This window comes from Ornithorhynchus anatinus, chromosome 6 (genome assembly GCF_004115215.2).
Source record: "Ornithorhynchus anatinus isolate Pmale09 chromosome 6, mOrnAna1.pri.v4, whole genome shotgun sequence".
Taxonomy (NCBI): Eukaryota; Metazoa; Chordata; class Mammalia; order Monotremata; family Ornithorhynchidae; genus Ornithorhynchus; species Ornithorhynchus anatinus.
In genome coordinates, this window is record NC_041733.1 from 35,223,600 (window position 1) to 35,249,185 (window position 25,586).

The following is a 25,586-nucleotide window of genomic DNA, read 5'->3' on the forward strand; positions in this document are numbered from 1 at the left end:
AAATATTTTCAAGAGGCCATATTAATGAGTCAACATCCACCCCCCTCCCGCCCTGCAGCCCCAAATCAAATGAAATAAACATCCACTGGGAAGGGTTGCCTTCGCCTTGGATCCTAAGTTAAACCATAATCAAATTTTTAGATACCGCTTAATGCTAAAGATGGGCCGCAGCGTAACAGGAATTAATTGGTACAGCCAACGTACAACAGTTAGACAAAATAAAAGGCGGTTTACACGTGAACAAGAGTTTATCAACACAAAACTGTTTAATATTTATTAAATGACACAAAATACCTAGATAAGACTCACTCTTTGAGAGGACACATATTTACATTATTTACCAACTTAAGAAAGACTGTACCCATTTTCAGACTGGTTATGAAACATTAAAAAGATATCATATTTGCATTAAGGGCAAGTGTGGTCACCTGTTCCTTTTTGCAAATCTGCATAACTATAAAGTTCTGATGCATCGAACAAGCACAATTCCAATATTCTTTTAACTAAGCAGGGACTTCTTACGAATAACAGGGTTAGTTTATCCCCCCAACTCCAGACAACCTCTGAAGGATCATTATACAAAACTATATTACATTTTTGAATGCTGCTGTACTCTTTCAATTTTAATTTTTTCAAAGAAATACTCTTTACCTATTTAGAGTTCAAAAAAAACCAAAAATGACTAAAATGCTGAATTAGAACAGAGTTTGGAGAAGCACAGATGAAATACTGTTTAAGAGTAAAGCATTAAGGATAATTAATGTAAGTGTTCATGAAACTGAAGAAACTGTGAGAAAGGAGGACCAGCAAGGTCAAAATATAAACCACAGCTAGGTAGATTCCCATTTACTAGGTTGTTGGTTTTTTTCCTTTTCTTTAACAATTTACTTTGGCACTTTTGTGTAAACTAGAGAACAAAACAGGTTTACAACACTTTCGCAGTTACAACATTACAACAGTGGTCACTCTTTTTTTTAAACCAGCCAAGATCCAAAAAAAAAAAGATTTATGGGTATAAAGATTTTTAAAACCCCTCTAAAACATATATTTCTAAGTAGAACAAACTGCAATTTCTTATGAACAAGGTTGCTATAAACTGCACACAAGAGGCAGGATTTAAAAAAAATCAAAAAGAAGGCTAGACACTAGAATTGCACCCCAGCCAATAATCCCTAGGGTTCAAAGTGAGTGATGGTCCAGACTACCAAGTCACACAAGCCTTTAATGATTACTGTTGGCTGTTCTGATAAGCATCACTGGAGGGTTGTTAGCAAGAAGTTGCTTTCTGCTGCGGAAGAGCTTCATTTATCACTGTAGCAGAGATACAGAAATACAAGGAAGACCAAAAAGATGTACGACGAGAAGGGCAGAGTGGAAAAAGCGGTCAATTTGGCCTTTAACGTCTCAGAACCTGCTGACCTGAGGCATATTTTACGGGTCAACAACCAGCGAGAGCATTGCTTGTACCTCTAGAGGCTGTAAAACTCTCAGGCTCGTCTTTGTAGGTGCTCAGCAATATTAGAACCTCTCTGCTAGTAATCCAGGATTTGCTAAAGGCTACATTTGCATAACTATTTTTTCTTTTCTACGATTAAAAAAACAAAACAACAAAACAACTCCCTACATTTTTCCATTCCTTTAAGTTTCTGGTCTTCCCTGTCCCTCCACTCCCCATTCAACTTTCAACAGAAACCTTTGGCAAAACTGAGTTTTTACTCTAAGCCCTCTAGTTTTAGATACCTCTCCCGCACTTGATTTTTTAAGGATCCCCTCCAGAAACAACTTTTTTTTTTAAATAAAAAGTTTTATTGGAGAAAAATAGAACCACCACATACACGGGAAAAAGGAGCACAAAATTCAACTGATACAGAAACAGCTTAAAAAAAAAAAAGCCACAAAGATTTATTATAGCTTGCAGTATCTTTTCGATTTCATCAGTAGCTCCTTCCCTGATACTTAAGTTTTGAACTTTTAGTCTTACCAATTTTTCAGTTGAAGCAGCCTCCCGTATTCAAGAAGGGAACAGCTCAATGGAAAGGACTTGCCTTTGAAAGGTGGGGGTGACAGTCAACGTTTCCCAGCAGAAGTATGAGATCTGGGAGAGGGGGAACTGATCTGTGGAGATATTCACATCTCAGAGGAAGTCAGCGGTGGGGTTGGAACCAGCGCTCCAGGAAAGGAAACAACAGTTGCCTTTATTCCTTGGGCAGGCCCAGTTAAGGCAATGAGGAAAGGAACCGGGAAGAAAAGACGGAAAACTGTGGGGACATCTAAGAGAAGACGAGAAATTCTTAATTCAACGTATCGACAGTCAACAGTATACATGAGCGGATATGGTGAGAGAGAGAGGTTAGAGTGACGTTTTTCAGAGCCCGCCAAGGACGGGCCTGAGAAAACGGTCATCGCCGAAGAACTTTCTGACTCAACAAACTAAGGCTGCTCAGCTGAAGGGGAGACACTAGGCATTTTCCTTCCGAGGATGAAGACACACACCTTTGAGGAAAGCACGAACGTACGTTTGGATTATTAAAGCCACCGATGTATCTCGCTCTTGTTGCAAGGTGAAATTTTTCATGGCCATGGAGCAAAGTGAACTGGTTGGATGGCAGGATGGAGCCTCTTAGTCATAAAACGCATGCTGCCTGCAGATTTGGATGAATTCGCTTCTGCTATTGTTCTCACTTTTGTAAATTAGCCTCAAGTGCAGGAGGTGTCTTTGTCCGGTTGCCACAAGAACTTTTACTAGTAGTAGGAGCTACGTGATCAGCAGGACCCACTATTATTGAGTCCCTCTCTGTTTCCGGAGCCTCATTTTCCAGGGCTTTTAGGTTAGAGTAAGATAGAAAATAAACAACTCCCAACGAAGAAAAAAAATAAAAAGAGGTGAGGGATGCTTTCAGAAACCTCAGTTGACAAGAGAACACGGTAGGTGCTAAGGGGAGGCCTGTAACAGTCCAGAATTGAGGCTGATATTGGTTGAGTTACCAGTCTACAAGGCAAATAACAATCTTGAATGTTTCAAATGCCATGTGGCTCCAAAATAAGTTAACAATTCAGTTGAAGAGCTTTTGTTCCTGTAGTGATTTTCATCCTTCCCCTGATTTCCAAATTTGTTTTGGTAACTTTCACTGTAAAAACTTCTCCCCCGAGTCAAGTCTGCCAAGAGCAGTTTTCTACTTTGACTCTAGCTGTAAGTAACAGGGGTTGATGTTGTATCTCTGGGCCATAACAAGATTACCCCCTTCCGGGATGGAAATGCGTATATTTGGGCGGAGGGGATGGGGGAGGGCGTCCGATGAGGGGGAAAGAGATACAGCGCTTCATAAGCAAGTGTCCCAGTATTCGGAATTCATGTCCACCGAAGATTTTTAAAAACATCCCTTTCACCGTAACAGAGCATCCTTCTGCAACTTAACACAAGTCTCCTTTCACAAGGGAGAGTGCAAAACATAGGTGAGCAACCAAGTCCAGGGTGGTTTTTCTATCTGATTAATACATCCAGGATTCTGTACAGTAAATAAAGTCTGCATGCAGTTTAAGCATCTTTAAAGGCTACCTTATGCAACTTAACCTTCCGCTTCATAGTATGGTGTGAAGGAACATTTTTCCCTAAGTGTTGGGACTTTTCCTCAGATCCAGATGAATCATGAAGACCAGGTACTTTCTTAGAGTTTTCTGCACATCATACTAAATAACATGCAAAGAGTTCAACAGCATTCTTCTTAAAATGTAAATAGTACTCTTTAAATGGGGCATGTTAACCACTGAAAAGTCCACTCTACTATACTTTTCCGTTACACTGTTGTCATTCAGTCATCGGTAGTATAAAAGAAGTCAATTAATGGGATCAACAGGCTAGTTTAATCCACTGGCAACTGAGTAGGACACCAAGTGCTCAAAGGCCAACGTTTTAGGCAATATAGTTGTACTGGTTTGGATTCTCTTTATCTCTTTCCATGTAGTCCCTGTCAATTAAGGATTCTATTCTCTTCTTAAGGTCAGCAGGCTGTAAAACAATGCAAATTATCAGTGCAAAAGTACTCATTTCATAATTATTCTTTCAAACATGCGACTTTTCACTATGTTATACTTTAACCTCTAAGATTCTTTCCCAAAGTCAGCCAGTAGCTCAAACCCAATGGATAAATATACGCTAATTTTTCTGGAGGAGTGAAAGGACCAGGGATAAGGAGGACCCTGGGCAGGAATGAGGAGAATTGGGCACTAGAGATATGGCAGGACCACTGGATGGATAAGCAAAATTAAATCTAGACTACCAGCAGCAATAGAACCACCTTCACTACTTAGTGATGATAATACTAATTATGGTATTTCTCAGGCGCTTACTATGTACCAAACACTCTTCTAAGCGCTGGGGTAGATACAAGCTAATCAGGTTGTCCCACATGGGGCTCACAGTCTTAATCCCCATTTTACAGATGAAGGAACAGTCACAGAGAAGTGAAGTGACTTGCCCAAGGTCACGCAGCTGACAAGTGGCAGAGCCGGGATTTGAACCCACGACCTCCGACTCCCAAGCCCGTGCTCTTGCCACTAGGCTATGCTGCTTCTCCCATCAAGTGATCTCAATGGGTGTGAAAGAAAATGTTCTTGAGTTCACAAAATTAAAACTTAAAATAACTTTTTTTGTCCAAGAACTGTGGCTGCCAGTAGGGGTAGGGGAGGCCAACTGTCATTGTGACTTGGTGGAGGAAGACTAGGGAAACAGGAAGCAATATCAGATCAACAAGATAAATCTAATCTACTACATCCAAGGCTCTTTCCAAACCTTATTGTGCTTTTGCTTAGATCAGTAGTGAAAGCCAACAGAGAGACTAACAAAAAAGTTCCACTATTTAACAATCCAGGTCTCACTAGCTGCAAGGGAGAGTGCAGTTAAGAATTTAAGTGTGAGGGTGATTAGATCCCGTTACAGGCTACTGAGGAGGAATTTATACCAGGTAGACTTCCAGCTCGGCCATGTCCTTGACCAGCCTGGGGAAGGAACAGACCGAAATGATCACCTGATATCCCTAACAGCTACTATTCCATGAGTGTGCAGTTACCCCTCCAACCAACAGTCCACTGATTTGGGACTTTTGCAACTGCAAAATTCAAGACAATCCCACAGATGTCCAGAACTACAGTCAGAAATGTCAAGAAATATGTATCTCGAGCATAAACCGAATATCTGTTATTGAAATGGCAATCTTGACTAAAAGTTCCATGCTGATAAATTGCATTTTCAGGCAGCATACTAAAAATTTTGTGGAAATCAAACGTTGAAAGCATATCAAATCTTAAAATTATCCAGAAATTCCATGAATTAGGTATATTTCTGGAGTAGAAAATGCTATTTTTCTGCATTGCTCTCACTCTACATGTCATTCACAAACAGAAGAACAATGGGAAATTAAAACACTCGACCCCATTAAAGGAGAATAAGACTGATGCATTCATTTTAATATCTGTCTCTCTCTCTAGGTTGAAAGCTACTTGTGAGCTAGGAACAAGTTTCCCCACTCTGTTCCACGGTTCTCTCCCAGGAAACGATCAATAAATACTACTACTTGAATGAATGCTCCAAACACGTCAGGTGTCCAAATTCCATAGCTGTTGAACCCTTATTACAAACCCCTTACAAAACTACAGAGAACATACCTTTACTGGGAATTTCAGCTGGTTATACACCTCTGACACAAGGAGATTGTGGCTAAGCGTCTTCCGCATCTTCATAATTCGAACTATTGCAGCATCAATCTGGTATTGCCGGTCTTGAAATACTCGCTCTGTAGTGCTTGCTTGTTCCTCCACCTGATGGCATGATTTAAAAAGATGCAGAATTGTCATAATGAAAAGCAAGGAGAACAGTCTCTCACCTACACTAACTACCCATTTTTGGAGGACGGAACTGAAAAGTTACCACACTCTCCTAATGGCTTAAAACTTGTCCTTCTAGACTATAAGCTCATTGTGGACAGGGAATGTGCTGTTTATTGTTACATGTAATAATAATAAAAATAATATTGCTATTTAAGAGCTTACTATATGCCAAGCACTGTTCTAAGCGCTGGGGTAGATACAAGGTAATCAGGTTGTCTCATGTGGGGCTCACGGTTTTCATCCCCATTTTACAGATGAGGTAACGGAGGCCCAAAGAAGTTAAGTGACTTGCCCAAAGTCGCACAACTGACAGGCGGCAGAGCTGGAATTCGAACCCATAACCTCTGACTCCCAAGCCCAGGCTCTTGCCACTAAGCCATGCTGTACTCTCCCAAGCACTTAGTATAGCACTCTACACAAAGTAAACGCTGAATAAGAAGGTCAACTTCTCCAGTAGCTGGACACAAACAAAATGAAAAAGCTGTTTGCTACTCTACGCTGATAATCATAATCCTACCAACACATTTGCTCAGTTCAAGTCACTTAGAAACCAATTTTCGTTCATTCTAATTTCACATTAGAAAGGTCAAATAGAGCAGGCGGCACCTGCATCTGGCAGATTCATGCAGGCTAAACAGTCAGCAGGCAGGAAAATCTAGAGGAAGATGCTAGTTTTCCTTTTACAGATGCCCAAATTAGGAGACACAAAATATCACAAGGTTTCTGAGATGGAATAGTATCAGTAGGTTGGTCTTGACCAAGGCGATGTAGGATGTGTGTCTGCAGTAGGAGGGGCTGAAGTGTGTGTGGAGGAGGGCTGGGAATGCAGAGAGATACAGAAGCATCGGCTGCTCATTTCTAGGGTTTAGCTAGGGCCAGGCCAGACCAGACCCAAGTTTCTCAGCCCAAGTACAGGACAACCCTGTACTTTACAGAAAGAGCAAAAACTTCTTCAAGCCTAGGGAGGGATTTTTCCAAGACTTCACCCCCGCTCTGCACTGACACAATAATCTATTTTACAAATATGATCTCCAATTGTTCCTGAGTCTTGCCCTAGGGATTCGGGGAATCCAAACGCTATGGTAAGAACACGGTGAGGTTCTTTAACAAGTGGATGAGCACATCTCAATCTCACCTTTGCCAGCAGGACCTTTTCTTTACCATTATAGCAAACCGAATGTGCGTTGCCAAGTGAGAAGACATTTTTAAGATGCGTGTGAAATTCACAAAAAGGAGACAGGCAATATAATAACCCAAAAAACAAATACCGTTTCTTTCATCTGAATTTGATTGATCTTTATCCTGAAGAGTTTGTGTCTGAAATCATCGTTGCAAGTAAATTTATCCCCATCTTCCACATCTTTGCCCTTTGGATTTTTCGTCAGAACTCTGGCTTTACCGCAGGCTAATGATTGGAGTGTTCTTCTTAATTCTCCATCCTCTGAAGAAGAAACGGTGCTTAAACGTTTTCATGACTAATCTTCATAGAAAAAGAACACTGGCATTCAATGTAGGTATACGCCACAATATGTCCATAGTAGTCTCCTCAAAATGTGGATGTACCGTCAACTGACGTATCGTAGGGTATGTTTTGCCATAGACTTGCAGCAATTCTTTCAATTCTTGTCCCAGAACCAGCCCCATCATGACAATCGAGCCCTTCGGCTCAGTAAAAGTTACACTCTTTATTCTTCCCTGTCCTCCCCCTCCCTCTTTTTCACCTCCCTCGCACCTAGAGACGTTCCTGTCCTTCACACTCCTCAAACTCAGCCCCTCCAACATCCTTTTTGAAAACAAGTGAGGAATGCACGCCCCCCTTCAAACCACACGCTCCAGCCAACTGGAGAAAAGCCAGAAAAACATTCTCTGGGTCCAGAGGCCAGATGCTCCTTGGGTCTCTGCCCAGGTGTACCAGACCAAGGGGATGGGGGAGTTGAAGTCTGGAGCTGAGAGTGGTGAAAGGAAAGAACAGCAGTCACCTCCCAAGCTGCCAGTTCACTGTCTCCTCCATTCCGGAGAAACTAGGCTTCTGGAAGAGGTGGTGGTAAAGAGAGGGGGAGCTGGGGCGGGGTGGGGGGGGTTATGCTACCCTTTTAGCCAGGTACATATGGGTAAGGGGGGGGGCTCCCTGCTCCCATTCTGTGCACACCTCTCCCTCCCTTGCTTCCCAGCCTCTTCCAGCGAGTCTGCCTCGGCAGGCGCCGCAGGAGGGGGTGGAAGTCCGGAGTAGAAAAAGAGCAGTGAGAAGACAGGACAATCCCCTACCCAAGCCCGCACTGCACCCCTCCCCGGCCCTGTTGGTTCTAGTCACTGACTTGTAGCAATTCCAGTGCCCCTTCCGGCCTGGAAAAGTTGGGCTTCAAAAATACCCTGGTTTGTGTATACCACTTTTAATCCTAAAAGTCTCTCCCATTAATAATCTCATTTTTCAACTCCGTGTCTGAGAAGCCATGAGGAAGGAAAAGAGCAAGAGTGTATATGTGTAAGAATGGTATCTGTTAAGTGCCCTGCACTATATGCTGGGGTAGAGACAAGCTAATCAGGGTGGACACAGTCTGTGTTCCACATGGGGCTCACAGTCTTAATCCCTATTTTAGAGATGAGAGACCTGAGACAAAGAAAAGTCAGGTGATTTCCCCAAGGTCAAACAGCAGACAAGTGGCAGAGCGGGGATTAGAACCCAAATCCTTCTGACTTCCTTGCTTGTGTTCTATCAACCAGTTCACACTGCTCCTCTAAGCGGGGTCGGGGGGCGTTGGGTCCTTTCCACCTTGGCAGATCAGGATCACGACAGGGTGAAAGGGGCATCCGGGCAAACTTTAAGGAATATGACGCGGGGGAGAGGGATGAGGGGTTGCGTCAGAGTTCTGTTTCCACCACCGGCAACCAAGATTGGTGCGGAACAGAAGGGGCTACTGAAGACGGCTCAAGACCTTTCGGGCCCTCTTCATCAGCCATCCCGGCTCATCTGCGTTGCCTCTGCCCTAGGCCCTGGTCAAGCCCAGCAAGTCGGCACTGAGAGAGTTGTGGGGAAGGGAACTGGGGAATTGGTTTCCTTGAGGCAACCTGATGTAGTACTGGGGCAGAGGCTTATAGATCGGGGCTAAACAAGCAGTAGGGGAATGACATATCCAGATTTTCCAGTGTATTTGGAACCCGGAGGGATGCCTGTACGAACCTATGCCGGTAGCTTGCTTGATCTCTTCTAAACTGAATTCTTCTCCTTCATTGAACATTAGCAGTACCAGTGTTTGAAATAGGGAGACTTGGAGTTCTTTCTTCCCCTGTTAGAGAATCAGACAGTGGTTCAATCAATCAATAATTGCAATTAGTAAGCACTTAATGTGTGCAGAGCACTGTACTAACCGCTTGGGAGAATACCACATAACAGAGTTGGTAGATACGATCCCTGCCCACAATAAGTGTACAGTTTAGAGGGGGGAAACAGAGATTAATATAAATTATGGATATGTAAATAAGTGCTTTGGGGCTGAGGTTATAATACCAGCATGATTCTGGAAGTTGAATTATTCATTTTACTCACTATCCATTAAGCTAATCAATGACACTAGGTGAGCACCTATTTATCTTCTGACAGTTACCAAGCAAAGCTCTTTGTAGTAGTTATATATTTTCTTCATTGACTAATACTAATAATAATTATTATGGTTTTGTTACATGCTTACTACATGCCGAGGAATGAACTCAGCTCTGGGGCAGATACAAGATAATGAGGTCCTACACGGAGTTCAGTCTAAGTAGGAGGGGGGCAGGTATCAAATCTCCATTTCTGCAGATGAGGGAACTGAGGCACAAAGAAGTAACTCGCCCAAGGTCACACAATAGCTAAGTGGTAAAGCCAGGATTAGAATCCATGTCCCCTGACTCCTAGGTCCGTGTTCTTTCCACTAGGCCTTGCTGCTTCAATGACTAGACAGTGACTTTATATAAGCTACTCTGTCAGAGCGAACTTCCTAGCCTTTTTTAGTTGGGAGCAAATCAAGTATGTTGGATGTCTGATGATAACGCTTAGCTCATTGGAAACCCGTGAGAACAGAGGAGAATGACTGGAGGGAAGGAAGTGTGAGCCCATAGCTCCTTATGTGTCTGAAGGACCCCATTTCTTTATGGAATTATTTTTTATTTTACTGAGTATGCACAAGTAGGCTCCCAAATATGGGGGTCACCTAGAACAGACAGATGACAGCAGCTTCCCAAAGTTCTCGGGACAACCAAGGAACTTCCCAAATCAAAACGCAGCCTCATTATCTATGGTAGACAGGATTATTCAAAACCATGTAGGAGAGTACTAACAAGAAGTTGTGAGGCGTCACTGTTTCAAATCAGTTGTCAGTGGTCAATTGGGATACTTATTTAATGTTGCAGCCTACCACCAAAACTTGCAGATAGGCTTTTTTCCTCATCTCTACTGACCTCTCCAGGCATCAGGAAGAGAAGAGAACCTGCCACTCAATGACAGTATCAATTCTGCTCCTCGAAAATCGAGACGCAAGAAGGGAAGAGGGGAGAGAGCATATTTCTGGCTCCGCAGCAGAACCAGATCCACGGTACAGTGGATCGTATCTTTACTAGTAACTTCTAATCTCCTCGGGGAAAGACTCTCTTCTATTTTTGCTATCCTAAGTGCATAATACAGTGATATATCCAGAATAAGCAGTCATTAAATCTGATGAAAATAATAATAATAATGTTGGTATTTGTTAAGCGCTTACTATGTGCAGAGCACTGTTCTAAGCGCTGGGGTAGATACAGGGTAATCAGGTTGTCCCACATGAGCCTCACAGTTAATCCCATTTTACAGATGAGGGAACTGAGGTGCAGAGAAGTTAAGTGACTTGCCCTCAGTTACACAGCTGACAAGTGGCAGAGCCAGGATTCAAACCATGACCTCTGACCCCCAAGCCCGGGCTCTTTCCACTGAGCCACGCTGCTTCTCGATGATGATGATTAAGAAACCAAAAATCTTAAACAACCCTTCAGCTTTAAGATATCACCACACTGGGCCAATAACCAGGAGAAAATGGCCATAGAAAAATTTGAAATAATTCTAAACAAAGGGATCAGCCAGAAGGAGTCATGGAATCACAGAAAGAAGGTTTAAGAAGTGTCTCCACTTGCCTCTTTAAATTCTGCTTTTAGTACACAATGTCCTAGAGTTGACTGCCACTGAAGTTTTCTACCACTGTGTTTGCCCAAGTAAAAAGTCTTGAAAATTTCCTGAAGTTTTACCATCTAAAGGGAAAAAAATGAAAGGAAAAAGCTTTAATTTACAACCTTCTAATTAACTCATCTGTCCCCACTTAAAATAGTTCACGGGGCCCTTCTGCTAGAGTTGGTAGGTCATAGATCCATACTGACAAGAGTTCTCAGGATTAAAATAGCATCTCTCATCTTTCCACCTAAACCCACATTTTGCTTTGCCATTTCTGTTGACAGCATCAATATCCTCTCCCTGACCCAGAAGCATGGGGAGAGGAGCGGAAGGGGAAGGAGTCACACTGTCTTTCAAAAGGTCTTGCGTTCAATCTATTACTAGCTCCCATATTTTTGGATCTGCGCCCATTCTCTCCACAACCTACTGCCACGGTTCAAGCGATCATCATCTCAGGATTAGGCTTCTCAGTGGCCTCCCAGCCTCTTCCCCTTTCAGTTTGTACTCCAGGATCACCTTCCTAAAACACTGCTCTACACACTCCTCAAAAACCTCTGATAACTACAGCTTTCCCTCCATACCCAGCGAAATCTCCCTTTCGTTGCTCTCAAGGCTCTTCAGCGGGGTGGGGGGGGGGGGGGCGGTGTCCTCATCTGACATATCACCTCTTGACTTGCCACTTCCCAGCTCACCCTCTTTTCAACTCTCAAGATTACTGTACCTTTGCTCTTGACCCTTCTGCCTAGGACGCCCTGCTCATGCCATCAGAACGATTGTGTCTGAATTTAGAGTTGCTCTAGTTATCCTTACCTCAGGTGGCAAATGAACTTCCATAGGCACATATGTTGGCCAATAACCCATAGTCAAGATATTTACTGTTAACTCAATATTTCCAGGTACATTCTGGTTTTGCATATACTACAAGAGAACACACACAACATTTAAGTCTCTTGGGGAAAATGCACACATTGATTAATTTGGGGCATAACTTAGAAATGATTAGAAATCGTTCCCTTCCTTAAAAAAATAGCATGCAGATGAGATACAGTAAGTACAGATGCAATGAATATGTCCACTTTAAAACCAGCAGGCACACTTATATACCCCCTGTGACAAATTCAATAGGTCATGGAAGACAAAACAAAGTCTCCTAAAGCCTGTTTCTTGCTATCTGCCTGTTGACCCTTTCCCTGACAATTGTATTAATGGACATAATCACTTCACACTGGAGAACAATCTGCAGCTGCCTAAAAATCAACTGCAAGAAGAGCTGCCAGTGGTTCCCTCTGTTATGCCAATGAGTGACTGATGACTGTACTGCCCCTAATTCTTGAATCTGATTTTAGAGGGCTGCTCCTGGCACCCCTATTTTTCTCCAGATTACATTCTAACTTATATGGTCAGGAAGTAGTTGAGACCAAATTCATCCATAACTCTTCCATTTAACAAAAAAGAATAAGAAAACCACTACCACGTGTACTGAGGAGGAACATGTCACTCAGCATTACCTGTTTAAATTGTATCATGATGTCTTTTGAAAGCTCCATGTCTTTAAACATCCCTTCCAGTTTGCTGGTGAAAGCGGCTCCACATTCTGAAAAAGTTTTGTGCATACTGAATGACAAGAGTACTGAAAAGTTCATAATTAGGAGAATGCAAAATTATGGGGCATGCAGTCAGTTGTTTGACAACAACCTGTGGAGGGCACCCTCTGTGTATTAAAAGAAAGAGCGAATCCAGAGACCAAATCCTAAATTCTGAAGAAGTTCCATCCACTGCTACTGACGTATAGTTCTAACGGTGTATGTTTAAAAGCCATTCGTAATCCTCCCTCTAAGTTCCTGAAAATCGTATCTTATATACACTGGTCTGATAGCCTAAATTTTGTGTCTGTCATATAGAGGGCTGTGGGGGCAAGTTTACCGACTGGCAGGGAAGTAGAAAGCAGAAGCAGCTCAGGGGACCCCACAACCAGAACTCATCTCCCCCAAACCCCCGGCCACCTTCATGTACACACACATACCGCCCCACACCCCCTGACTATGAGCCCACTTTCCTGTTCTGACTGTTGCGGGTCTATTTTATGCTGATGTAAAGCTATGGAGCCATGACAGGAGAGCAGCCGAGGTGCGTCCATGTGGGCACAAAGGGCTTCCCTTGGGGTGGAGGGCTTGGTATAGCTGCTCCTTTTGCCCAGTGGTTGAAAGGAGTCCCGCTGACAGGTCAGGTGAATGCAAGAATCATTAGGCAGCATAGAAATGAATCTAAGCAGATGATGAGACAGACTAGAACAAAAGTAGGAACAGTATAACCCCCCCCCATTTCAGTTTCTCTGGCCCTCATAACGCCAGCCCAAGTAGGAACAGAATTGATAATCTCTACATAGAGCTCTGGGGGTTGTGGCATTTGGGAAGTTGATGGCATGACCCTGGCTGCGGTGCCCTGGGGGGCAAAAGTATAGTTTCTTCAGCCTCAGATGCCTCTTTCTCCTCCCTTTCCCTGCCAACTGAGTGTGACACGAACTGTAGGAGTTTGACCAGCAGAGAGTTGCCTCACTCATTACAAATATCTTATGTATCAACCTTAAAAGGTGTCACCACTCATTAAAAGTGCCCCTGGCCCAAATAATTGCCACGATTACATAGGATGATCTACTTAAATACTGACAGAAGAATCAATTATTTTAAGATGTGGTACAATTAATATATGACTCAAGTTGAAAGATACAAGCCATTTTGATAGTAGACTATGTCAAATCTATCTCACAAAAACATGTAAACAGATTTCAGTTTATATTTCCTTTCCTGGGAGTCCATTGAAATGGATTCCCCTTTGATGTATTAGTTGTAAATATTTTAACAAAGAGCTCTGCAAGTTTAACAAAGAAAACGAAAAACAACAACAGTCAGGGCAACAGTCTAAGCTTCTAACTTCAGCCTGCAATTTTTTTTTTATAATTATAAGGGCTTGAAAATGCATTCAATTTTTTCTTCCACCAAATTCAAAGTCAGATGTGTGGAAAGGGAGCAATTTTACTGATCAGAAGGCACAAACACTTTCTATTTCCTTCAGAGTTTTTTAGTTTTCTGAGTATAGTGGAACCAGCATTTGAGTACCCATTTGGTGCAATAAACCATACTAAGAAGAAGAAAGTAACTAAGTGACATGATCCTTGCCCACAAGGAACACACACTCCAGTAGGGTAGACAAAAATCAAAATATTTAGAACTAAAATGGCCAACAAAAAAAAATCATCAACTTAAGTATATATACAAAAGCGATAAGGAGGATGAAAACAGTTCATAAATCTGAGAAACATACCATGCTTAAGTTTGGACAGCATTGATTTTTCAGCATCTACTGATGCACTCTTCCCAACCAATAGCCGCTTTGCTAAATCTTTCTTATAGAAGGCCTCAAAAACATCCTTCCCTGGAATTCAATAAAATAATGTTTCACAAAGAAAAACTTTAAAAACTGTGTGAAGGATTCAGACTTGTATAACTCTGGTCCTATGTGGTTGCAGTACACCCACCTCTTCCAGAACCCATGTTATCACTATGTTTCTTTGGGGACAAGAACTCCGTTGGGAAAAAAGGGGATGCTCTTCCGACGACCTACCCGGCTCTGGATAGGATGTGATTGTGACATCGGAATCAGTCCATCGATTGTATTTACTGAGTGCTTACCCGGTGCAAAACACCATCCTAAGCGCTTAGGAGGGGACGACAGAATTAATAAACACGATCCCTGTCTTCAAGGGGCTTACGAGCCAACAGGACACACATAATGACAAATTACAGGTAGGGGAAGCCAAGCGCAGGAAGGCAGCACTGGGTCCCTTAGAAAGGATGAGCTGCCAGGCAAGGACCTGTGCATGAAGAGGAGTACCTAAGTGGTTGCGGCTAAGAAGTGTTATCAGAAGAAATGGTTGTGGGCAAGCCAGACAAGGCTGTCATGTCTGCAGTCACTTTTTGAGGTCAAACTCCAAGGGATGGCCCCAGGGCCTTAAGACCCAAGGCTAAAGATGGCAAGGCCGGGGACTTGGTTGGGGATCAACACTAATGCACCACGAGAAGGTCCCTTACTGCCACAATCCTGAAACTCAGACGGACTGAGCTATGCCGTCCTCCCGTCCCACACCATGAGGACTGGCTGTAGAGGTGCGGAGGGAAACCAAATGCTACACTTGCCCTCGACACGGTCATCTCTCAGATTTGCTGGTTCCACATTCCTGCATCACACGAGTATATTCTCTAGCTGGAAATCGACAACCCACAATCACTTAGTTGAGGATCTGAGCAGTCACAATAGCTGCATCAAGACTTAAATCATAACCGGGAATATTGGCCACTACCCTTTCTGGAATTTATGCCTAACTTTATCCCAGCAGTAGCGCCTCCCTTCCCCCCCCGGCTCCCCACCTCTGAATCTCTGCCACCCTTTCCTTGGCATGCCACTGTGAGCCTGCCATGCACAGGTCCTTGCCTGGCAGCTCATCCTTTCTAGGGGACCCAGTGCTACCTTCCTGCACATGCCACTGGTTTCTGGATGCCTCAAACGGCCCCCAGTCCTTGAGACTCTGGAACTTCTTCCCTCATTACTGGCCAAATCTTCCCGGGAACCGGCTTGTGTCGCAAATGGGCTCACTGGTTGAGTTAAGCAAATCAGCTTTCCCTCCAGGAAGGGTCCTTAAGAGTGAGCAGATTCCCGCTCGAGAAACCTCTGAGCGTTTTCCCCTTTCCTATGTGCGGGTAAACTTAGCTTGGACCATCACAAAGACACAAATATTCTGAATGTGAGTTTCTCTTTCCGTAGAGCACATCATACTAAAAACTACACATTATGGGAGATCACAGTACTCCAAAGTGATTGCAAGCTGTAATATCCATGATCGCTTTTTTACGATAAGTGTTAAGTGCTTGCTATGTGTCAGGCACTGTACTAAGCACTGGGAAAGAAACAAGCTAATCAAGTTGGGCACCGTCTATGTCCCACTTGGGGCTCACAACCTTATTCTCCATTTTGCAGATATGGGAACTGAGGCAAAGAAGTGACTTGCCAAAGTCACAGAGGAGCCCACTGAAAGGGCCAGGATTAGAAACCAAGTTCTTTGACTTCCAGTCCCACGCTCTTTCCACTATGCCATTCCGCTTCTCTAAACAGAAAGTTTAGAGATCTAACGTTTTACTACTAACTAAACTAGTAAACGTTTTACTACTAAACGTTTTACTAACGTTTTAGTATACATCTGAAATAGCATACATCTACTTGTAAATCTCTGAATTCTAAGGACAAAAAAAAAAAAAGCTCTGATCTTTCTTTGGGAAATGTACTCATTTGGAATGTATAAATTGGCCTAAGTGGCCAGGAAACCCCTTAATTTTACAAAAGGGAAACTGAGGTCTAGGGTTTGCACAAACCAAAAGAAGCAGAGATTTAAACAACAGGTGGATTGGCCTTGTGGAGCCAGCTTAACTAATTGAGGTAAAATCAAACAAAGAGGAGCAGTGTGGACTAACGGAGAGAGCACAGGCTTGGGAGTCAGAAGGACATGGGTTCTAACCCCAGCTCCACCAGTTGTCTGCTGTGTGATCTTGGAAAAGTCACTTCACTTGAAGCAGCATGGCCTAGTGGAAAAAGCCCATGACTGGGAGTCAGAGGACCTGGGTTCTAAACTCAGTTCTGCCACTTGTCTGTTGTGTGACCTTGGGTGAGTCACTTCACTTCTCTGAGCCTCAGTTGCCTCATCTGTAAAATGGGGACTAAGACTGAGTCCCACATGGGACAAGGACTCTGTCCAACCTGATTATCTTGTATCTACCCCAGTGCTTGGTAAAGTGCTAGACAAATAGTAAGCGCTTGATGCCGTAATTATTATTATTCTCTGGGCCTCAGTTAACTCATCTGTAAAATGGGGACTAAGACTGTGAGCCCCATGGGAGACGTGGACGGGGTACAACCTGATTAGTTTGTATCTACCCCAGGGTTTAGTACAGTGCCTGGCACAAAAGAAGCGCTTCAATACCATGAAAACAAAAACAAACAAACCCAGCAACCTGAGTGATCAGCTTGGGCTCGTCATGGAGTAATTGCAGGTCTTCGGCTTTACTGGCAAGTGCACAGCCATCTAGTTATGGCCGAGGCAGGAATACTAAGCCTTCTTACTAATCCTATCTTCTAAGTGTGCTCCCTCCGCCAGATTTATTTCAGTGTAAGTGAAACTTTTCAAAACAGTTGCTCACCATAAATGAACCGGAATATAATCATTATTTTATCCAGCATCTTTTCAAGTTCTTCATCCGTAGCTTCTTTGTTCCCAGCCCGAAGCTTTGAATCAACATACTTCGCTAAAACAGGAAAAGGACTTATTACATGCTTCCCCATAAACAATGATTTTAAGGGGTGGAAATGCTTAAAAGCACTCTACAGATAAGGCCCGTGCCTGTACTTTCAGTGCAGTCATATTACGATTAATCTTCCAGGTCTTCAGAATAACTTTCCATGCATTTACTTTTCTAAATCATAAAATCCCTCAGTATCATCCTATAATGGCAACTTCTCATTTCAGGCTCATCTAAGAGGTACACTTCTAAATCAAATCTGCTGATCTAATTGCTAAGGACAGTTCAATGATCCCGCCAGCCGGTACCCTGACCTATATTAAAATTCAAATCGAGGCGCTGCAGCTTTCCCACAGTGCTCACACGATTTTAATTTAGCTTTTAAAGGAAAAGCTTTGACTGGAACACCTAACATTGATTTTAACATGAATAACTTCTGTAACTTGCAGCACAGCAGTTATTGGATTGGAAGAATTAAAACATTAGGAAACACACCTATTACTTTCATCTTGCTATGAGTTAAGAAGGATCATAAATAGAAGACGATCCTTTTACAACTTCTTTAGGGTTCTTTTCCAAGGAGGAGAGGAGTGCGGGAAGGCAAGAGCCTGGACCTTGTCACTCTAGTCCAAAAAGAGGTGCGGGAGAGGAGAAAAAGCAGCTGCGACTCGCAGATTTTACCTCTGCCCGATGCCTCTCTCCTAAACACTAAACTGCCATTCTGGAATCTGGTGCCCTGCACAGATGACAGGACAACTTACTGTGAAGCCAGAGGAAAGGAGCAGGAGAGGCCATGGCTGTGGCAAGGGCCCAGAGGTGGCGAGTCTTCTTGGCAAGGGGGACCAGGCCAGAGTCTTTAAAATATGGTCAGAGGCTGGAGGGAATGTCGGGCACTGTCAACACTGCATATTGAAAGTTCAGGGAGTATTAAATTCCTAGTACTTCTTGTGAAACCAGAAAAAACTGCGCTACCAAAAAGGCCAGCTCAGCATCCAGAGTGGGCATCTTTTGGGAATTGCTCAAATGATGTGGTCCAGCGAAAGCCGACTATGCAAAAGGTTGGAGCGAGACTATTTCAACCAGCACAAAGATAACTTTGACTAATCCGCATGAGACAACTGAAGAAAACGAGGCTTGGTTGGGAACTGTCAGTTATATGAACTCGTCTCACTACCAGTTTGTCTTGGACAGTCAACTTTCTAACACAATGGTACATGTTGAGAAACATGCTTAGTACAGTGCCTGGCACATAGTGCTTAACAACAACAACAAAAAAGACAATATGCAATAAAAAGAATGTGAGTGCACAATGGAAAACATACCTATGAGTTCAGCCGGTTTGTTTGGTCTCTTATTAATGAATGTTTCAAAAGCTTCTTTCATGGCATTGACAAACTTCTCGTTCTTCAGAAAGCAAATATCGATAATATGGTCAACTTTGTCTTTGAAATCCAGCAGCTCTTGAACCATAGTTTTATCTTTTTCTGGATTTATTACAATGGTGCTACCAAATGCCTACAAAACAAGAATATACAATTATTATTCCTGGATTTGTCCTCCTTGTCCTAGAAAATCTAGCTTTCACATTGTAAGGAAAAACATTTTGGACAACTAAAATAATGTCATGAAAAATACATGACAAATCTCTCTTAAATTAACACAACCAAAACACACTTAGACCTTATATCAAAATTTCAAGACCGAACGAAAGAATGACATTTTCTCTAGGCTGCACGGGGTACGGCAGGTGGCTACCAACTCTCTCCCAAGTGCTAAATAAAGTGCTCCGCACACAGTAAGTGCTCAATAAATACCATTGATTAAGTGATTAACAGCCACAATTTAAAGAACCAACAATTAGAAAGACCGAGGAAAACAGAGGTTAGTTCAGAAGGTTCAGCCAGTCCGTCTCATTAGTTCCCTGTCTGAACCCAGCCCACAGCCCACGCTGACTTCTACTTAACTAAATAAGAGATTGGTTCCAAACTTAAATTTACAAGTGGATTTTGGCTTTTTATTACATCATTCAATGGAAAACTTGATGCGGCTAAGAGTCTTTAGCAGCTGACTCGATTTTAAAATTTCTTATAGAGTACCATCATTGAAGATTCCTATAGGATTGAAGAACTTATGAATTCAATGTGCTTTTTGGCCTCAGTCTATCATAATTACACAACTTCCAGGGCAAGCGGCAAGAACTGTTTGAAATACAAACTTGCTTTTCAAAAACTGAAAACAGGTTTTGTTTTTTTTAAAAAAAAACCTCTAGGGAGAGATACGGTCATTTCAACGTTATTCTTACACCCAGTAAAGAGCTGAAAGGGAATTCAATACCCATTCTCCCTCCTATTTAAACTGTGAGTCCATGTGGGACCTGATTATATTATATCTACCTCAGTGCTTAGTACAGTGCTTGGCACAAAAACAGTGACCATTATGACTGTCATGATTATTATTATGGTGCACTCTACAAGTAAGCCAAGTAGGAACACAAACACCTGTTTTGGATAAAGCAAGCCACATCAGCATGGTCTAGTGAAATGACACAGGCCTGGGAGTTAAGACCACCTGGTTTGGATCCCAGCTCTGCCATCTGCCTGCTGCAAGACCAGAGGCAAGTCTTAGCTTCTTTGGGCCTCGGATTTCTCATCTGTAAAATGAAGATTCAGTATCTGTTCCCCCGCCCCCTACTTAAGCTCTGAGCCCAACGTGGGAAAAGAAGTGTGACCTCATTAGCTTGTATCTACCTCAGCATTTTGACAAAGCTTAGCACACAGCAGGTCCTTAACACATGCCACAAATTATCATATCAGAGTTCAGGGGCTTTTCAGCATCTCCGGTTCCATTCCTTGGAGAGGACTGGATTGTCTGGCCCCTATGACCGGGGTCATCAGGGCTCAGGAGAAGTTGTGAACAAGTGGTCGTAATGCGCCTGCCCCAGGCCAACAATCGTCAGGCTAAAAGAGGGGCCAGATCTGTCCTAAGAGGAAAAGCCAATCCCCTTCCGACTCAGGGTCCGGGCCTGGTACATGATTCCTCACGCAATCATGGGAAGCAGCATGGAGTAGCAGATACAGTGCCTGGCACATAGTTAAGCGCTTAACAAATACCATAATCAGAGCACGGGGCCCGGGAGTCAGAAGGTCAAGAGTTCTAATCCTGGCTCTGCCACCTGTCTGCTGTGTGGCACTGGCCAAGTCACTTCACATCTCTGGGCCTCAGTTACCTCATCTGTAAAATGGGGATGAAGACTGCGAGCCCCATACGGGACAAGGAACAGAGCCCAACCCGATTTGCATGTATCCACCCCAGTGCTTAGTACAGTGCCCGGAACATAGTAAACGCTTAACAAATACTATCATTATTATTATTAATCACGAGGAAAGGGAAGGGAGCTAAGGGATGGAACTCGAAGGCCCATGCACGCTAGCAACCACTTCATAGATCTAGCACCTGGATCACCCACCAGTCTAGGAGGTCCAGCCTCTTCCAGGGAGTAAGTTCATCAATCTCCAATACTGCACAATTTAAATTGCAGAGATGTACAAATACTATGGGTAAACAATTCTTAATGAGCATCTTTTCTACTCAAGGAAACTACAACCAAACGTGTGCATACCTTGATGTACTCAATCCAGTGCTGCAAAAGAACTTGAACGCCACCCCGGACCCTGCTGAAGAGCTGATACAGTAGAGACAGATCTTGAATTCGATTTTCATCAAGAAGATGATTCAAACCTGAACATTTAAAACGGTCACACATTACAGACGTGACAAAACAATCGGACACAGCACGACTATTCTGATCACAGGCAATATTACTCAATGTTTCAATGAAATGTCATTCTTTAGGCTCAGTATGGATTTCATTTTGATGATTAGTCAGGTTTTTAGCCTGCACTTTGCATGTAGATATTTGCTTTGAATCGAATACTCAAGCAGTCAATTTTGCAAGTGAGAAACAAGAATAGCTGATTTAATGGAGAAGCAAGTAGAAGAACAGAAATTTTGATTTTGCCGTGACAAACCACGCTACACACACAGATTTATATTTAGCTCTATCATGCTTCTGTTTTAGAGCGTGCCTACTTCAGATGGTTAAGTTTTCACAGGAAGCATCGACACCCCAGGGATTTGGGGGTGGGGGTGGGTTTGAAGTATTAATACATTTTTGATAAAAAAAGGAGCAAAGGTTCACAGAATTTAAGGCCACTTAAATCCACTGCATAGTCAAGAATGAAAACCAAGACCTGATTTTCAGGACGGATTCTCATTTAAAATGACAGAGTGTGTCTAGATTAAAATAGCATATGCAGAGACCCACAGACACACAACAAAGAAAATATGTGGAGTGTTTTATTTTCCATTTACCAGAACTGTCGGAGAGCTACTCATTAACAAATTGTGTTTAAAATACGCTGATGCCAGCTCTCAAAATTGACGATTGTTACAAGAGTATTATTTGTAAAGAATTTACACCTTCACTTGGATCTACATTCTGTGGAGTTTTCGAGTGTGGCTCTAGCTGCACTCGTCTACACAGCGCTCGATGTTATCCTGGAGTTAAACAACAGCAATTTTCACCTTCAAAGGGATTCCCAATATGGCATCTCAGAGCATAGCTAGTCCTTCAGAGCTTCAGCAATGAAGAGGCTGGCAATTCCATTTTATAAGCGGAAAAAACCCAGAGCAGTAGAAAGTAGTGACTACTTGAAGTTTATTAAACAGTCCTAGAAGCAGAAGCAGGACTTCTGGCTTAAAAATCCATGGCTTTAACACCAAATACCAAGTAGGCGGGGATGCCTTTCACTGAGTGGTCCGGGACCTCTTTCGGCCTTAAAATCTTCGAGTGACTTCTGTTTTGATGTGTACTGACAATGTCCAACCTAGCTGCTTACCTCTAGGGAAGGGGGTGAGATACTCAACTTCTCTCTGAATGACTGAAACACTACCCCGGGGTCGGGGTGGGGGGAGTCACATGGAGCCACAAAGACTGTGCTCTTCCCCTTCGCAAATCTCCTCTGAGACTCAGGCACAAGCCATCAGACCGAGGAGAGACATCTTTGCCAGATTTCCTACTTGCTGCTAACATTTTAATAAATACAGTCTTTCTTGTTGACATTGGAACAATTACCTTTCTGAAGAATGGCTGTTAAGTGTTCACCTAGAAGTTGCTTTTCTACAGTAGCAATTAGTGGCTTCCTATAGAAAAAAATATGTTTAGAATTATTGTCATTCCCCCACGGTGGGGATTTAAACCCTCTCATGAAATAATGGGAGAGTCCACTTTACGCTGATCTTAACATTTGTATCACAACATGTATAAATGCATCAGTCTTCTGGAATTCCAATTACCCTACTCTGCACCTCAGAGGGAGAGTGCTGCAGAGATTTCATATTTGGTTGAAGACAGCTGAAATGGATCTGCACTCTGCAACAACCATTTCCATGGCTATACTGTGGTTGGCCTTTTTTGGGGAGTATCTATTCTTTCATTAGGAAAGCCACCAAGTGGCTGCTTATGCAGCAGACAGGCACTCTTTAGCCGATACCACTTTGTGCGTGTGAAAGTAAGCTCTTTCCCATGAATGCCCAATGAACATTAATTGGCCTGAGGTCTCAAAGGTCAAGAAAATCTCTTATCCCAGTTTCCTGTGGGTGCACAAAACAATCCAATACTTGACTAAAAAAAATAAAACCAGGAGTCAGCTTGTATTAATTTACTGTGTTAACTGACCAATAAAAAGCTCAAATGACATTTTAAAATGTAACTGACTTTTTTTTTTCCAAATAGATGCTTTAGAAGCTTTGGGAAAAGTCGAAGAATACAATACTTACTGCGTACTCTGGTCTAAATAGGTGATGACTCTGTCTGCTTCTTCCTCCAGACGTTTGTTGACGTGATGCAGATATTCAGGAACCTAAAAAAGAAAAAGATATCCACGCATTGTTTTTCCCACTGTACTGAGCACAGATGATCATTTGAGAGTCACTTTGGAAGGCTGAGAAGAATGGCTTTTTGAAATGCAATCTTCCCCCATTCCTAATTAATCTAACAGGATACATCAGCTGCCAAATGGAAATATAGCACAGATGACGGTCGTTAGAAAGCAAGTGCCTTAAAGCACTTCAACAGTGACGAAGCAACAACCTACGCTTTAAGGTCAACACACTAGATCATAGGCAGATGTCCCATAGTAGCCGAAATACCTCTCTTTCTTGCATTAGCCTCTGGCCTTCTGCAGCATATAGGCGATTAGTTTCTTCCAAAAATCTATGTTCAAAAGAATCTTGGTAAATCTGAGTGGAACAAAGTAGAGAAAAATGACTTAGAACTCACACCTGATACAAAGCTGCCCAACGATTTAGTTTGGTAGTTGAGTAGAGAAATTACTTACCTGCAAATCAGAAAGCATACTTAAAAGACTTCGGAGTAGACTCCTATCGATGGCCTCCCCATTTCTTTCCCTTTCAATCAGCAAGAGAATACCGTCGATAGTCTTGGTCTGGACTTTCTGATCACTAATTATATGCGTCCTAAATAACTCTAGTCCCATGTCCCTGAAAGCCAAACACAGCAATTTTAGTATGTGACTGGCATCAGAACTATTTATGAAAGGGTTATCTAATTTTGGAATGTTCATTATGATTTTCTGCACTAGCTACTTTTAGAAAAAGTAAACATCCAACCAGATATGCTTTTGAGTAAAGAAAGTGTTTTGAATACCAGCTTGTATATAGTTATGTGTCTTGCCAGTAACTAGAGATGGAATAAAAATCCTGGTATTTTTCCCGAATTTCTTGCAGCGGATTTATTTAAACAGTTGCTCCCTAATTCATTTTCCATGGAGGAAAAAAAGTTAACTTCTGCAGAGAAAGTTGCAACAGATAAGCCCTTCAGGGATTTTGACATCCTTACCAGATGGAAGGCAGCATTGAATTCTGAAGAACATAAGTTCGATCAAGGAACAAAAAAATGCTTCTAATCATGATCTATCAAGGGAAAGAACAGAGAGACAGACACACACACACAAAAAAACCATCACATCTTACTTCTTTGTTATTTTTTGAAATTGAAGGACCACCCCTAAAAAGAAAAAGGGGCCTCCATTTTGAATGAAATATATTTGTAGAACTTTTGCAGTCCTCATTTGCTAACTCAGACATGCAACTAGCCACTTGCTCCGGGCACAACTACTGACATGTTGGGAAATCAGTCCAGCGTATTTGGCCTCCACCACTGTCTTTGTCTGGCAGCCCCAATTAAAACTCTCTAAAACTTTCAGTTTCTATTCAAGAATGCTCCCTAGGGAAATGCCTTACAAAATTTGATTTAAAAAGGTTTAAGTTACTACAGTAAAGTCTCAGTAACCCAGTCACGCATAATCCACACCTATTTTTCAGAGATCTGCTTCATCATCTCTGACTTGGGAGGGATGGGGGTCTTCAGGGCACGGGAATTTACAAAGACAGAGTGCCTGCGGTTACTGCATTTTGAGCAGAACTGCAACAATCGGAATGCTTCTCTGGCTGTTGGTGGGCAGAGTCCTTCTAGTTGCAAGGACTGGCAGAGGGGTAAGTGGCAGACGCACACGGGTCTAGAGGGACTCACTATACAGTGCTCAAGCAGGGTGGGTACCCTCTAAGTCAAGAGGGTGGGTTCCCACCAACTAGGAGGTGGAATGCCTTGGTTGAGGCCTGTGGGCTTTTCGCCATGAGCGTCTCCTGTGGGAACCATCTGGCTCTCCCAAACCCCCAAAAGCACAGCATTCTTGTACTCCGATTGGGCCGTCCAGTTGATTTTCAAGGGGGACTCCTGTGGTCCAGGTCAGAAACTTTCCGGCTTCCATGTACCTCCGTGTCCGTCCCTCGGAAAATCTCCCCACAGGAGTCACACGTGAAAACCAACAGGTCATCCCTGGCCTCGCTTACCAGCTGAAGAGGGATCCCTCTGAAATTTATCCAGGATTAACGTGCTCCAGATGTGGGGACTGTGGGAGTTTTTCATCTCTGGGGAGCCCATAACTTCACGGTGGGGGAGCTTTGTGAAAACTTGGGGACGACAAAACTGAATTCTTTAGGTCTTTCTTGGTTACCCACTCCACCTGAGCAGGTCTACTGAGAAGTCATACGATCGATCACACTGGCTCTTAGCGGGGCATTCTGTGAGCCAGGTTAAAAGCTCA

At 42.9% G+C, this 25,586-nt stretch overlaps 1 protein-coding gene across 2 annotated transcripts in view; it reads right to left on the reverse strand.

Moving 5' to 3' along the window:
* Positions 1-242: 242 nt before the first annotated feature.
* Positions 243-25,586, reverse strand: part of CUL4B (cullin 4B) — a 39,549-nt gene continuing 14,205 nt past the window's right edge. For both annotated transcript variants that reach the window (XM_029067949.1, XM_029067948.2), the window contains exons 6-21: positions 24,320-24,393; positions 23,799-23,961; positions 23,611-23,700; positions 23,239-23,321; positions 22,535-22,602; positions 21,020-21,138; positions 18,723-18,915; positions 17,302-17,406; positions 14,378-14,488; positions 12,565-12,650; positions 11,867-11,974; positions 11,023-11,136; positions 9,062-9,167; positions 7,152-7,324; positions 5,662-5,814; positions 243-4,006 (exon numbers count right to left, since the gene is read on the reverse strand). In XM_029067949.1, coding sequence (XP_028923782.1) covers positions 3,911-4,006; positions 5,662-5,814; positions 7,152-7,324; positions 9,062-9,167; positions 11,023-11,136; positions 11,867-11,974; positions 12,565-12,650; positions 14,378-14,488; positions 17,302-17,406; positions 18,723-18,915; positions 21,020-21,138; positions 22,535-22,602; positions 23,239-23,321; positions 23,611-23,700; positions 23,799-23,961; positions 24,320-24,393 — 1,842 coding nt within the window. In that variant the 3' untranslated portion in view covers positions 243-3,910. The remainder of the gene's footprint in view (positions 4,007-5,661; positions 5,815-7,151; positions 7,325-9,061; positions 9,168-11,022; positions 11,137-11,866; positions 11,975-12,564; positions 12,651-14,377; positions 14,489-17,301; positions 17,407-18,722; positions 18,916-21,019; positions 21,139-22,534; positions 22,603-23,238; positions 23,322-23,610; positions 23,701-23,798; positions 23,962-24,319; positions 24,394-25,586) is intronic.